The 15,899-nt window shown below is 48.2% G+C and overlaps 1 protein-coding gene across 18 annotated transcripts in view; it reads right to left on the minus strand.

The window, feature by feature from the left end:
• Positions 1-15,899, minus strand: part of CPEB1 (cytoplasmic polyadenylation element binding protein 1) — a 109,784-nt gene that overhangs the window by 8,281 nt on the left and 85,604 nt on the right. For 16 of the 18 annotated variants that reach the window (XM_061158804.1, XM_061158801.1, XM_061158796.1 and 13 more), the window contains 4 exons: positions 5,007-5,233; positions 3,443-3,695; positions 1,115-1,228; positions 709-798 (listed from right to left, as the gene is read on the minus strand). In XM_061158804.1, the coding sequence (XP_061014787.1) occupies positions 709-798; positions 1,115-1,228; positions 3,443-3,695; positions 5,007-5,233 (684 nt within the window). The remainder of the gene's footprint in view (positions 1-708; positions 799-1,114; positions 1,229-3,442; positions 3,696-5,006; positions 5,234-15,899) is intronic. The other 2 variants (XM_061158798.1, XM_061158797.1) reach the window with 2 other exon arrangements.

The following is a 15,899-nucleotide window of genomic DNA, read 5'->3' on the forward strand; positions in this document are numbered from 1 at the left end:
GTCCTACTTCCAATGGGGGGAGGGATGCTCACCATTTCCCATCTAGTAAGGGAAGGGAGGGTGCGGCAGGACAGAGGGTCCCATCGTCACCACACAGCTCTTCACATCACAGCACAAAGCATGCTCACATCAGCAAGCCTGGCTTTCCTGGGGGAAGGAGCAACACCGGGTCTGTGGCGAGGGGGCGAAGGTACTTCTTTAAAAGCCTAGTTCGATCACTGGTTCAGTACATCAGTGAAGATGGGGCAGCATGAAAATAGCACCTGCTCCTTTCTACAGGGAGGGAATCTCATTTCAAACCAGTGAGGACTCGGACACTTGGTCCTCATTCCTGCTAACTCCAGAGGGATCTCAGAATCAGGTCAGGCGACAGCGTCACTGGGCAGGAAAGGCAAGTACAGGAAAGCTTCTCAAACACCTCGCTTTGAGAGAATAGGAACTGCTGGGGTTCAGGTTGGAGGGAGGTGTGCACGGGCTTTTCCAGGCAGCCCCCACTGCAGTGTGAGTCTGGATGGACAGGTGGAACATTAGCTCAGAAGGAACACAGGGGCGTGCTGGGTGAGGAGAAGTGCCAAGAGCTCTGTGCTCTGGAACACCCGAACCACATTACCAGCATGCATGTGCCATCCCAGCGTCCCCCAGTGCGATCAGGTACTGGGGAGGGAGAAAAAGCTCCTACCATGTCTGCATTACCTTTCGGCATATTACCTTTGGGAGGACACCGGGGGTGCTTGCCATCCTTACCAGGCCACTCCACACTCAACGAGCCGAACACACGGAAGGTGTTAACCAATCCAGCTGCAGAGAGACGGAAAAGCATGGCAGACGCTGAGGCAGCTTTCTCCCCAGGAGGGCACGAGCACAGGGCCACCAGTGTCGCTTGTCCTCCTGGACAAACAACTCTCAACTGGCCCAGGTCTCCAGCGACACATGTGGGCACCAGACCCAGCAGCACTGCAGGGTCTAAAAAGGCACCTTTCCCCTCACAGCTGTTCCTGTCACACCCTGGGCCTGGGCAGAGGTTCAGCTCCTGGTCTGGCCTCAAGGCCAAGTTTCATGCTCTGGAAACACAGGGCCACCTTCAACACCTGAAGCAGAAGGACTCAGAGCTCACCTTCCGTAATGTCCCAAGGGACGCCTCCTAGGAACACCTTGCAAGAGTAGATGGGGTTCTTGTAGTTCCGGGGAGGGAGCTGGCCGCTCCACGTGCAGGTGGCTTCATTCACAGCTTTGGCAGAAGACAAAGAGAAACAGGAGTCAGAGAAGCCACAGAGGCACTGCCCTTCTCCGTGGTGAACTTGCTTGTGAAGGAGAGACAGGCCACCATCCCTACCCTGGCTGCTGGGCGAACGTCCATGACTACTCTGAAAGGAAAGACACCGGACACCTCTCCAAACCTGCCAGCCCAGGATGGTAACCCTGATTCACCAGTTCTGTTTCTCCACTAAAACTGGGACGAACGGCAAACCATACGTGCAGGTGAAAACGATCTCAACCTGAGCAATTTTCAAACATAAAACTGATACACTCACCAGAAGACCGTTCCATCTAGTCACTGCTTACAATACCAATTAATCTGAATTTAGAATTATAGGCATACCTCAGAGGCATTTCAGGGTTCTGTGCCAAATCACCACAATAAAATGAACATTGTAATAAAGCTGATCATACAAATTTTCTGGTTTCCCAGTGAATATAAAAGTTGTATTTATACTATATTATCATCTATTAAGTGTGTGACCACATTATGTTTTAAAAAAACAATACTTTATTGGCTAAAAAATGCTAATCATCATCTGACAACACAGGTCACTATAAACCTTCAACTTGTTAGGGAAAAAAAAAGCAATCTCGATAGATTCGAAGTTTGGGATTGACATGTACACACTGCTCTATTTAAAATAAATAACCAGTAAGGACCTACGGTATAGCACAGGGAACTCTGCTCAATATTCTGTAATAACCTAAATGGGAAAAGAACTTGAAAAAGAATAGATACATACACCCCTATAACTGAATCACTTTGCATACACTTGAAACTAACACAGCAGTGTTAATCAACTGTACTCCAAAAAAAATTTTTTTTTTAACTCAGTATTTGTAAAGTGCAATAAAGTAAAGTTCAATAAAACAAGGCACACCTCTACTTGAAAGCAAACTGGACCATTTTTCATACAACATCCTAAGTGCTTCCTGGTCCAAATGGACCTTCTCTGCAAATGTTCCAATAAGGAACGTCATTCTGTTCTCCTGTCTGCTCCGTGAGCTCACCACTCACACAAGTCAGGACACTGACAGTAAGAACCACCACCAGCAAGACAAGTATGTGGTCACAACTGCTTCAAGTCAGAACCATTCCGCATCATCTCTAGACCTATCCTTACGGTGCTGAAGGAGACACTGGGCCTTCTTGATGCCAGCACTGTAAGATAAGAGATTTTCTCCCAATCTCTCAGCTTCCTGTTTACACCAAACAGAACTCTGTCCACACCTCTTATAAAGCTTCTCTGACTCAGTTAAGAAACCCTTAAGAAACCCTTGTCGCTGTATAGAGTTGAAACTATCTTTTGTTTGGCCTGCCCTAAACTTTCTCGAGTCCCTGCTGTTCTTGGTGACTGACCAGTCCAGCCTTCTATCGTACCAGTATTCAAGCCTGTCCCCACTCAGTCTGTGCCCCTGCAGATCAGAGACTGACCTCAGTGGGTACCAACTAGTCCTTGCCTGTGTTACTCTCCTCCTCCACAACTGGACTGCACAGCCAGTGAAATGAACCATCATTTTCATTCAGGACAATGACACAGAAGGCCACTCTCTGAAAGGCACAGGTCCAATGTGTTGCTACAGCAGGAAATTTAGGCACCATCAGCAATATTTTGTGAACAAAAACAGAAGTCGATAAAATGGCCTCACCCAAAAGCATGGTAAAGTTACTTCATAGGGAAGCAATGGCAACAGACATCCGTTACCTTGGAGGTGGACAAACGGACAACCCACACATCCCTTGGATACCAATCAGAAAGTCTTGGGGAAGGAGGCTCCAGTGTGGGTTGTGCCTGACATGTCTCTGAATGGGGAGGGGTGGGGGGGAGGCAGACAAAATTCTAGGCACCACTGCCAGGGTTTCTCTTAAGGCATCCGGCATCCACCCAGGCAAAAACTTAAAAGCAACAGTAGTGCATGATCTCCATGGAAGAGAACAAGTCACAGATGGATCCAAACGCTAAGAGGCATGACCTCGTGGTTCTCGGTCATCTCGTTCCCTCTCTGCTCCGACTCAAAGACGTTCCCGAGTTTGTCCCCATTAGCATTTACTCCTCAGAACAGATCATTCTGTGCAGATGCAGAGACTTCACCATGCAATCAAGTCCTCTTCTGGACAGTTCATTTGCCTGCCCCGAAAACAAGGGCTCGGGCCCCACCATAGGTGCACGCCCACACTTACCTGCAGCTTGCCTGTGTAGCCTGGCCTCTCTCTCTATGCTGAAAGGGTCTTTGGGAGCTTCGAGGAGGTCCCAGGACGGCCACACAGAAGCTCCTGGCCATCTCTTTGATGCACTGGTTGGGGAGGGAGTGACTGCAGCCAGAGCAGCTTGCTCTTGGTCCATCCGGGACCCAACCCCCATCTTTAAAGGGTCTCTGGGGCCGCCCCCTGTCAGAGACAGGAAGGGCAGGGGAGGGGAAATTCGCAGGCTTGACTAGGGAAGGAAAAAGGAAGACAGAGGTTTTTAAATGACAGGTGTTATAAAAGTAATAATTACACTATAGAAATTATGAAAAATACCATTTTGTATTTGATACATTTTCTTTTAGTCTTTCTTCCTATGCATTTTTAAGAGCTGCTCTTATATCATAATTTAAATAATTTTTTTTCTCCCCAATTCAGTTTTTTCCTTCATATTGCCAATCTTCATAACCATTTTCAGTTAATTTATGATATTCTTTTTAGGGAACAAGTTACAGTTCACTGACCTATTCCATCTACTGCTAAACATTTAGATACTTTCCAAGTTTTCAGGATTATAAATAAAAACTTTAAGGTGTAGCTTCTTCTTATTTTGTGTCTTCTCTGGTCACAGTCCTGGACATAAGATGTCAAAATGCTTTTTACGAGGGTTCTGTGTTCTGTCAAAAGTGTGTGAGAACACAAGTTTCGTTACACATTTGTGTCAAGGCTTTAAATTCTACTAATTTAAGTGGGTAAAAATATACCACATTATCAAGAAATAAACTGAAATAATTACTCAATAAAGTATCTCTTGTAAGTTGAAATACTGCCTCTATTTCCTCTTCTGTGAGTTGTCTGTCCATATCCCTTCATCAATCAACCTTTGGGGCAGGGATCTGAGAAAATTCTTTAAACAAAAATCTCAAAGTATCAATATTAAAGCTGGTTACCAGGCAGATTCCTAAGACTGAGCCCCATCTAAAGCAACGAACAGAATTAGGAGCATCTCATCTAATTCCACTTTGTGAAGTGAAGTGAAAGTCACTCAGTCATGTCCGACTCTTTGTGACCCCATGGACTATACAGTCCATGGAATTGTCCAGGCCTGAATACTGGAGTGTGTAGCCTTTCCCTTCTCTAAGGGATCTTCCCAATCCAGGGATCGAACCCAGGTCTCCCACATTGCAGGTGGATTCTTTACCAGCCGAGTCACAAGGGAAGCCCAATCTTTACCGCGGAATAAACTGCAGCCAGAGAATCAAAGGGACCTGTTTGTGGTCACCGTTTAACTTGTTAGGGAACAAATTACACTTCAGAATCCTGCCAGGACTCTCCTATTTACTCTCAAAACTGTTTCCTAACAACTCATGCAGTAACTGGTGAAGAAGCCTCAGCTCAGGTTCCGAGTGTGCTGCTCACTGGGAGGAGTGGGGACACAGGGCACCCTTTGTTCTGCCGAGGTTCAGAAGTCCTAGTGTCTCCCATCACCCCACCTTGCAGCCGCACCCCACATGCTCAAGCTCACCTGCCCTCCCCACCAACCCCCCAGTAAGCTACATACAATCAAATCTGAGAGATGATCTGATCCCGAGCTGAAGCCACTGGTGTCTGAGTCAGAAGGGCTGCTAGAGCGAGAGTCCAGGATGGGCCGGGTGTCCAGGCGTGGTCCTCTAATGGAGGGTGCTGGAAATTTGTCCACCAAGTCAGATCCAAGCGGGTCCAGAGGCAGGAAGCTCAAGGGGGGCTTTCCCAAAACATTGCCCAGTGGGTTATGGAGCATGCTCAGTACTAGGAAGAGGGGGGGGAAAAAATCTCATGACCTCTTAGTCTTCTTCCCAGACAAGAGCTTTCCCTTTAACACCGAGAGCAAGACACACTGAGGCAGGACCACCAAAAGCCTGAGAGGACCACAGAGATGAGCACAATGAGCAGATGTACACCCAGGGTATCTAATGAGAGGCAGGAATAGGATGGCTTTCTGAAGACCCAAGTCCCTGGGTCAGTAGCATTTGGGACACTCTGTGCCACTGGGGGGCCCTCGTGAAAGCCACTACCAATGTCTGGATACACATGCCCATGTCATCACAGGAGACACCATCAGCACAGTTACGAAGCCCAAACCATACTCCTTCCCTGCTGCCTGCCAACGTGTCTATCAGAACAATGGCCCCCCTTCCCTTCTTTCTAACACTATGTAGCTAAAACACAGAATTTCATGCTATGCCACAGAAGTTCGGCAGAGCATGAGCATCCATCTCATTTGAGAGGCTCCTGTATGCAGAATTCCAGCCCATGCAGAATCTCTCCTAGACAACCCTGGACTTCAAACATTTAGGACAGAAGCAGTGACGCTGTGGTTAAGCTGCTCTGGCTGACAGAAATCCTGGCTGAGCCTGATACCACCTTCATACAGTTGCCTGCTCTGGGAAGCTCTGAGTCTCCCTTTTCTCATGGAATCTTGGGTGGAATACCAACTGCTCCGTAACATGGTCAGGAGGGGTCAGTAATTAAGATAGCAGATGGAAAGTGCTCAGCACAGCAGAGCCCAGCACACAATAAATATTTAAATATTAAATATAAAAAAAAAGAGTGAATCCGAGGCCAGGAGAGATAAGAGAGGTAAGTGGACAGCAGAAGACAGCAGCATTTTCCCACACTTGGCCCTGGGGAAAAAGGAATCCAGAGCAAAGCAAAACACCCTTTTATCCACTAAAAGGGGGTGGGTGGGGGGGGTGGGAGAAGGCTTTGGCCATAGAGGTATGGTGGCACTGAGGTTAGAAAGAAGCCTCCTTACTCTGATTTTTTCATTTTCATCTGCAGAAAGGGGAAAACACTCCCCTCAAAAAGGCTATGAAGTGAAACCAAAATAATGTGTTTACGTGTGAAACTGTTCAATATACGGTGGCTGTGAGTGGCTCCACCTCACAATTAGTCACTAGTGATTGAGTGAGACACAGGTCACCTAAGCTGGTTTCCTCGAGGGATACAAGTCAGTCTGAGTGTCTGGCTGGGGCTGTGGTGGGTCTTGGGAGGCACGAATAAACCTCTCCAAGCATGAAATCAAAGTGAAAGCATGGTTCCAGGGTACACCATTCACCACAGAGCATTTGTACAGGATCAGGTCGGCCTGCTCCCCTCTCAGCCAACCACGCGTCCCTCTCAGATCAAGAGAGATAGGGTATCTTTAACTTGATCCACAGAGAGAATCAAGAGAAGGCAGTGTATCCTTTTTTTTTTTTTTTTTTAAATGCAGGGAACGGTCTTGGATGCATTTCTTTATTTTATTGCATTTATCCTTAACGTTTAACGAAACCATCCTACCGTCCTCCAAAGCAGACATACCAGTCTACCTTCCCGCCCGCACGGGGGAGAATCAGGGCCTCCACTTGCTGGCCAACACTCAAGAGGGCTGGAGGCCAGTCTCGTATGTGTGTGTATTGGGGAGTTTATCACTTAAAGACTTCATCTTTTAAGGAAACATTCTTTTAACTAGTTTCCTGAGCACAAGCACTTAACTGCATACTGAAACCAAGTGTCTCTCACGCTTGAATTCCGACACCCATCAGAAATTATCTGTCAAGTTTCTCAAATACGCCTGACAAAGCCCTGTCTCAATGACACACACAGTCCAGGCCCCTGGAATTCATGCTGAGGGGGTAGGAGGGTGGGCAATGCGAAGATTTAGTCCAGGCTCTTCCTGGGAGCTGCAAGATGTGGAAAAAACCAAACAAACAAAAAGCACTGTGAAAACAGACAGTTCTCTGACAATACAGATCACCTGTACTGGTCTTAAAAAGTGGTACCACTGCCCTGAAGGGCCTCATCTTTCTTCACATTTTACGGAAACAAGTTTATGGTGGTGAATGAAGAGGTAACAATCAAATCTTAGAGAGTTTTGAAAGCCAGGTTATGGCATTTAGACTTTATCCTGAGGGAGGGTGGAGACACGTGGCAGCGCCTATGGGGACAGCCTGGGGGCTGACCAGGGGCCTTGGGAACACGGGGCGGGCAGCCAGCACCCGGCTGAGGCTGAAGGTCAAGTCAGACATGGGTGGCTTGCACAGGCAGTGTCAGGAACCTGCTTAGACACGGGCTGTGGGGTCTTCCCAAAGAGAATGCAGAGGAGGAAACATGTCCATCGATGGGCTGATGGACCAGCCACAGAGAGGATGGAAGACACAGTCATGTGTCACAGGTGAACGACACTAGAGGCAAACAGAGAACCAGCAGTGGCCACGTGCTGTCAGCTACCAGGGGAGTGAGGGGCAGATGGGAGAGACAGGGGAAGGGGACCGAGAAGACTGGGTCCTGAGGATGGTGCCGTCAGCCTGTGTGATCACAGGTGGCTGAGAGGGGTGTGTGGAGGCTACACTGCTGGACGGCGTCCTTAAACGGACCCACAGTGACAAGCAGGCCTGGGGTTAAAACGTAACATGGACACTGAGCTCCTCAGAGAAGGTAAAGGACTGGGGAATAGTAAGAATAATGGAAAGAATGTCTGTGAGGGAGACGAGGCTTGGGGGAGAAGTCTCCACCCAAGAAAACAGCATCCTGAAGGGAACAACCATCCATCCATCCCCCAGGGACAAACAAGATAAAGGGCAGTTTGTTGATCCCAGAAAAGGGTGGCACCACAGAGCGCTCCAAGAGTTGTCGAGGGAGAAACGGCATGAAGCAGGATGCAGACAAATGCTTAAGGAGATGTCAGGCCCAAATGACTTGTGTCTGGAGGCACCAAGGATGACAAATATGGACTACAGTGACTGTCTTCAGCCAACATTTTAAAAAGGTGTATTTGAAAGCAATGTGCGTGCCAGTGTAAACCACATTTCTCATTCATGTTAATCTGTGTTCACGACTATATTGATGCATCTAACAGTCACAAACCCATCCACCTCAACTAGCTTACAAATTTCTTTGACATGCTCACAAAGATATCTTGAGGCTTTGTCAAATTGCTGTGTCGAAGCTAGAGATCATGTCTGTAACACTCCAATTGGATAATAAGCCTGTCTAAGAAGAAAATGCGATGACAACCGATGATGGCTACTGATGAACTCCACTTCCTTAAGGGCTCAGAGTTCATGGTCAAATCATCTGTTCGACAATCTGGACCAGGTTCAAGGAAGCTCCAACCACTCACTCACAGCAGCTTCCACTCTCTGTACATCTAGGATATTCCAGATACTGAGTCAGGACCACTTTAGATAAATACTCTTAAGCTGAATCCTAAGAACGGGGTATTATTGCCCCATCTTAACAAAAGGAAACCAAGGCTCAAAGGCCAAGTGTGTGTGTTTTTTTTTTTTTAGGCCAAGTGTTTATAGTGAGTTTGTCAGGTAGTGAGTGACAGAGTGGGACCCAATCCTTTCTGATTCTTTGCTTTATCCTCTGCAACACACCATTCACTACTTTTTTTTTTTTTTTTTAAATACTCAGGACTTTACATCTTCTGGTCTTGACACTTCTCTTCTGTTCAACTTCCTTTAAGATCATCAACTACAGATAAGCTATCTCTGGATTCCAGAGGTCAGTACCTTGGGATCTAAATCATCCAAGTCTTAAAACTTCTCTAGGACCTTGTTGCTGTAAGAACTCATTAAAAATGTATCCTGGGCCCCACTCCAGACCTACGGAATCAGAACCTGCATTTTAACAAGATCCCCAGGAGATTTGTGTACACATTAAAGTCTGAGAAGCGCTAATCTAGAAAAACCCGAGGCTTGCTACTTCAAGCTTCTAATCAGTTCCCCTTTACCACACCCCTAAACCTTTCCTAAGTAATTCTTTGCTTGACTTAAAAAAACTGTATTATTCAAATACAGCTTTTACAGCACAACGGCAACTGACATCCAGGAGGAAAAAAGAAACCAAGATGGCTACATATGACATGACCCAGGGAGCTTGATCTCTGAGACATCCCCTTAGCCTGCCACCCACACTATGGGGGAGATGAAAGAGGGAGAGAGGCCTAACCAGGAACAAATAAAGAATTTTAAAAAGACTGGCGTGGATTGTGATAATAGTTTCAGGAAATGTGACAACCAGGAACAAGCTGAACATTGTGAAAAACATTCAAGACAAGAACTCTGTAAGCTCACACCCTCAAATGGAGCAAATACAAAGAGAGCCTGGGCCTAATGCTTCAGGCAGACAACTGCTAAGAGACAAGGAAGAGAAAAATGCTGTGTGGACACTACTGGGTCACTGGGAAAACTGGAATGTGAACAATGAGAGCATGAATTTAATGAGAGTACGCTTACCAATTTTAAGTTGACTGATGTTCATAGCTTTTGTTGTATGTCAGTGTATTTTAGAACATCTCTAGTCCTTATGGTACAGAAAGAAATTATATAAAGAGATACATAAAGAGAGAGAATTGCAAATGATAAAGCAAATGAGGTAAATGTCAACAGGAGAATCTGAATAAAAGAATTTTGTATAATTTTTATACTTGTGACTTTCTGTAAATTTGAAATTTCCAAACAGAAAAAAATTTTTAATGACAGGAAGGAAAACTAATCAATTCTCATTTGACCTTCTTCATCTTTTTCAAGGCAACTGATCTGACCAGAAAAGGGAAATCAAGCACAACTAACTGGGACTAGAATCCCAAGGGGAAAAATGGCAACAGAGTACCTTTAGAGCCTCTGCCTATAAGAGAAATCTTCTTTTAAACTAGCTTTTTACCTCCAACTAATAAAAATAAATGGGAAAAAAATAAACTAGCTTTTTAAAGCGTCAAAAACACTTGTATAGATATTTGCAGGCACACATGGGTACAGAGTTCTGCCTTTTCTACGAAGCACACCAAAGGACCATCTTTACCACTCATTCCATTAGTAACTAGTCAACAGCTGGCAGAAAGCAGGTGATCAATGCTTGCTGAGCAGCACTGCAAGAAAAGCAGTACTGTATCCCCAAGAGCAGTGTGCTCACTGAAGCTATGCCCTTTCCTATAAAGGTTACTCAATTTAAGGACACAGTGCTGCCTTAGATACAATTTGGAATTAGAGGAAAAAACCTTACTTACTTCATCCTGACCCTGCCCGTCACCAAAACAGAGGTTGAGAGAAGAACAGTTACATATCAAATTTGTGACAATATTCCTTCCACTAGTTTCAAATACTTTCTCCAAAGAGAATTAAACACATACAGATACAGGCTGAAGAGGGTCACTCTCCCCGGGATCCTCACAGCCACTGAAAAAACACTTCTACACCGAGAAACAAGAAGCACGGAAGAGCCCCCATGGAACATTATACCAGCCACACAGGCAAACGGGAGGGGGCAGTGCCATCAGACAAACATGTAAGATCAGCATGTACCAGAGTTAACACATCTAGTTCTGTCAGCACCTCCACACATCAGTTTCCTGCAAATACTAAACTGGAAGGGGCCAAGAATAGAGGAGTTTGACTAGAAGATACGAGGAAGACAAGAAACCCTATTATCAAGAGGCAAGGATTTTCTAGGGGGTTTGATATTTCCTTCCACCCACAGAAGGAGCCAAGTTTCCAGAAACTGTCACTCATGATTTGACGCTCTATGGTGGCCTGAGTGTCTTCAGCCCAATCTCACGAAGGACCTGGCCAGACAGTTCTCTGAGCACCTACAGATCAAAGGTAGGAGAGCAGCAGAGACACTGGGCTCCTCAGGGAGCTGGCACCTCACCTCAGCCCATGAGACCACATCTCCCCTCTACAAGGATGTTCAGTGAGCAGCACTGGTTCCCACCAGCCAGGAATCAAGATAGAAGGAGCCGCCATGTCTTCCTAACTTTAAGAATAAAGTGTACCTACTGGAAAGTCACTCTCTTCAAGCCATACAACCTAAAATCCAGTGGAAGTGACAGGTCCCTTATGCTATAGGCCAATGACTGATCTCAACCTCCACTACCCATCACAGGGCAGAGTGCTTCATCAAGATCAGATGTTGAACGTTAACCTAGATGGATTAAGGGTGGGGTAGGGAGTGTCCTCGGAGAAGGCAATGGCACCCCACTCCAGTACTCTTGCCTGGAAAATCCCACGGACGGAGGAGCCTGGTAGGCTGCGGTCCATGGGGTTACTAAGAGTCGGACACGACTGAGCAACTTCACTTTCACTTTTCACTTTCATGCACTGGAGAAAGAAATGGCAACCCACTCCAGTGTTCTTGCCTGGAGAATCCCAGGGACGGGAGAGCCTAGTGGGCTGCCGTCTATGGGGTCACACAGAGTCAGACACGACTGAAGTGACGCAGCAGCAGCAGCAGCAGGGGGTGTCCTATAGTCACCTTCCAGTGACTCTGACTTCTTTGCTCTGGCCAAGGCCAAGGCCCTGATCTCTTTGCTCTGTTCCTATCCTGACCTCTACAACTCAGGGAACACGGAAGTCTTGAGGTTTACCAGGTGCCCCCGGCCCTGGTGGCCAAGTGGATGGTGGATCCTCATTTTGCAAATGTGACTAAGGAGAACCGTGTGCTCTGCTGGAGCCGAGGACCCACCCTACCCGCACACTGGCAGGAATCCGCAGCGGCTATGGACGGCTCTCGGCGAAGTCACAGGGAGGAGAGGACCTGGCAGAGGGTTCCAGCTCATTAGCACTACCTCAGAGGGTACAAGAGACCAAATCAGCAGTAGTATTTTTAGACTGATTGTTAACTTTCTCCACTTTCACCCTTCTGTGCCAGCTCCTGTGGGTTTTATAGCTGAGTCACGGCTAGAGTTTTCGCAAGCCTTCCCTGAGAGCACAAAGGCATCAGAGTCTGACTGCAGTGGCAGCCAGAAAACAGGGGTCCACACTGTCAGACACTGGGCCTGAGCTCAGCTCGGAAGAGCCCATCACAGCTGCGTGCCACCTGTCCAATGGGAGAAGTCGTGAGAGACACCCAGACCCGGAGCCATTATCTCTAGCCTGAGATGATGATGATGTTATTTAGTCATTCAGTCCTGTCTAGACTCTCTGTGGCCCCATGGACTATACCCTGCCAGGCTCCTCTGTCCATGGGATTTCCCAGGCAAGAATACTAGAGTGGGTTGCCATTTCCTCCTCCAGGGAATCTTCCTGACCCAGGAATGCAACCCGTGTCTCCTGCATCGGCAGGAAGATTCTTTACCACTGAGCCACCTGGGAAGATCCCTAGTCTGAGACATAAGGCCACATACCTGGAACCTTCTTCCCTGTACCAACCCTTGGTTCTAGGCTGCCTGCTCAAAATCTACCTGAATGCACAGGACAAAGGCAGGGAGAGCAGCACGCATTGCAGACATAACAGAAAGCTAACAGATGCTCTTTTCCTGTGACCCCAACCCTGAAACTCCACATCACACCCCAGCTCAGCCGGTGCTCTTGTGAGTCTGAACTCCATCCACCAACTCTGGATCCCCACAGGTCCAAGGTGGTACCCAACACAGCCTTTCTGCCCGTCTTAGTCACTGGACAAGTTTCATCACCTGAAGAAATGACCTGCTTGAGTCCCAGGTAAGGTCAGCAGTACCTGGTCCCTGCACCCAAGCTCCTCAAGTTCCCTCTCTGCAGGGAGGTGTCCTGTTGTCAGTGCTTCTCAGGCCCCCTTCTCTCTGCACTGAAAGTTACTCCTCAGTAAACTACCTGACTCCACAGCAGAATTCACGGTCCAGAGCATGACAGAAACCTTCTGCAAGGGCACCATCATGCCCTAAAAGCTGTGGGGGCTCAGAGATACTGATCGTTTGGAACCATCTGTCCATCAGGATGATCAACCCAAGTAGGAGGCAGAAGAGAGAGGGACCTTGTCTGAACTCTGCAGTTCAAACTTACCCAGAATTAACTTAGCACTCATCATTCATTCAATAAATACGTGCTAAAACACCAGGACCAGGCACTGTGCTACCTACCGGGAACAGAGCGGTGAAGAACTGGACAGCCAAGGTAGATGTGGGGAAAACTTGGCTGGGCCCAGAAGGCCATGTTCCACAGGGAAGAACCCAACCCTGTTTTGAATGTTGCCTCAGAAAGGTTATCTGGAAGCAGAGCAGCAGCAGGAACAAATTGCTGAAGACTTCCCTCTCACCCCAGGCTCAATCGGCCTGCAGACAGTGGGGAACCTGCAAGTTCTCCAGCACAGGGAACATGCTATTCACTAGTGAGCAGCCAGGACAGAAACCAAGGAGGGTGAACAGGTTAATCCCCAAGGACTTCTAAGGAGAGTGGATGGGAACAGGACGTGTCCTTTGGCACCCTCAGACTGAGCATCTGCTCAGCCCACTGTGCTTCTGCACAAGGCATTGGTTAGGAGCCCTTATTTCCAGGTCCCCTGAAGTAGGTTCTCAGTCACCCCACTTCCTGCTGAGTAATGCTGCGTGCAAAAGAGTCACTGGGGGAAGGCAGGGAGACAAACACATCAGGTGCACAGCTGACGGGCTGAGACACAGGGTGAAGAGGGAGTCAGAACCATCTGCCTCGTGCCCTAGCCTTGGGGACCTCTGCAAAGAAGACCTCGTGGCCAAACAGCCCTGGAGTTGTACACAGAGACAACCCACTCTGAGTGTTCCTGCTCAAGGGTTTGGGCTCTGCCCACAGGAGCCAGGTAGGAGAGAGAGCACAAGAGGCTTGGGATCAAAGAGACCCAGGTTCAAATTCCGGTAGCTGTGTCGCTTTTGGCATTCCACAAGCTCCGTGAGCGTTACTTCCTCATATTTGAGATGGGAACAATAACAGTACCCATTTTACAGGACTATGAAAACATTAAAGCCACATGACACACTTCACATAGGAAACAGTCGCTAAATGGTGATTAGTCACTCTCCCCCCAATCCCAGGACATTAAGGATCAGGGCCTTCACGGCCCTCCTGTTCCATTACAGGACTTAAGACAGTGCAAGCAGGACATGCCACTGAGGTCACTTCCAACGTTCATCTTGCCCTCATGGACAGGAAGGTTTCCTTCCCAGCCTGAGTTGAGGCTTCATGGGTAGGCACAGTCTGGAAGGGAGGTGCCTCACACAGCACCACACCCCAACCAATGCTGGCCTTGTAGGCACAATGCTCAAAAACAGATTCCACGCCAGGGTCTTCCTGCAGGTCCCCCAGGCCAATGAAACCCACAAGGCAGAATGACTCCAGCCCCTGGAGACAGGTCCCCATGGGAGAATCCAATAAAATGTTGCCCCAATGCCAAAAAATTCCTTAGGGGAGAAGATGGAGCCCCTGAGCAGAGCAGCTGCCATGTTGTGTTCAGTATATATCCCATTTATTTCTCCTCAACAGTCAAGGGCATTTTTAAGGGAAACAATTTTATCACTGGTGCACCTTCAGTGCCTAACACACTGCCTGGCACACAGCCAGTGCTCAGTATGTGTTGAATGAATTTAGCCAAGATTTCTCCGGCAAGAGCCCTGCTACCTCCAACCTTGCCCCCTACATGCTGCTCAACCTCAGAGTTGTAGAAAATGGTCAGATGTGAGCCAACAGCCACATGGGGTAATACATCACCCAGCAGAGCCCAAGGAAGAAGCCTGCACCATGAGCTCCTCACAGAAACAGAAGGTACCAGGCTGTCTGCAAGGACGACTCCCCGATTGTCCAGAGCTGCTGAAATGCCTCCTCCCTCCCTGGAGAAACCGAGCTGGCTGCTCTTCAGATGGGAAGGCAGTGTAGGCACTGGAATGTGGGCTGCATGTTCCCGCATCGCTGGCAAGGGTGCAGCTGGCTGGTGGGAGGGCTGCGTCCCACTCCAGGAGGCAGTACCCTCCTGTGGGCTTTCCAAGAAGGCCCAGGGCTCAGGGAAAGAAGAGAGATGGCCATCACCCCAGCTCCCAAGTCCAAGGATAACATGGGGATCAGGGATGGGTGGGTGTGTCCTCAGCCCTCGGAAAGGAAGACATACCCACACTAACCCTGCCCAGGGCCATTTAAATCCCACTGGGATAACCTGAGTTCCCCATGGATGCTAGGGCCACAGAGTATAGGATCTCTCTGATGCAGAAAATCACATAATATTTATAACTAAAGTGGGCTTGGGATGTGGGGAAGTAAATCCATCTCCACTTCAGAGACAGAGCTACAAGCACAGGCAGGTGGGCTGCTGGGGAAGCCGAGGAAACTGTGGCTGGACACAGGCTTTTTTTTTTTCCCCAGCCTGATTTCAGAATGACTTTCAGGCCAACCTCTCCAAGCCCCAAGTTGGCCTCCCCTGCATTTCTATGTGCTATAATGCATTCCAGAAGGGCCCCTGTAGCTAAGAGAAGCCAGAGCCAAGGAAGGGCCACACCCAACGTGAGACCAGGGAAGGACGGTGCCCTGATCACCTCCTGTGCAGTGGGCTCTTCGGTCTTCTGCTCAGTCAGCAGTGAGGGTGGGGACAAGGTCAGATTCACATGCCCACCACCCCCTGGCCGGCTGCAGGGTACCAATGTGAAACAAACTACCACGGCCTTAAAGCCGAGATATCCAGGCACAGGACACCAAGCAGTGACACCACACTTCCCAGC

This window comes from Dama dama, chromosome 13 (genome assembly GCF_033118175.1).
Source record: "Dama dama isolate Ldn47 chromosome 13, ASM3311817v1, whole genome shotgun sequence".
Lineage (NCBI taxonomy): Eukaryota > Metazoa > Chordata > Mammalia > Artiodactyla > Cervidae > Dama > Dama dama.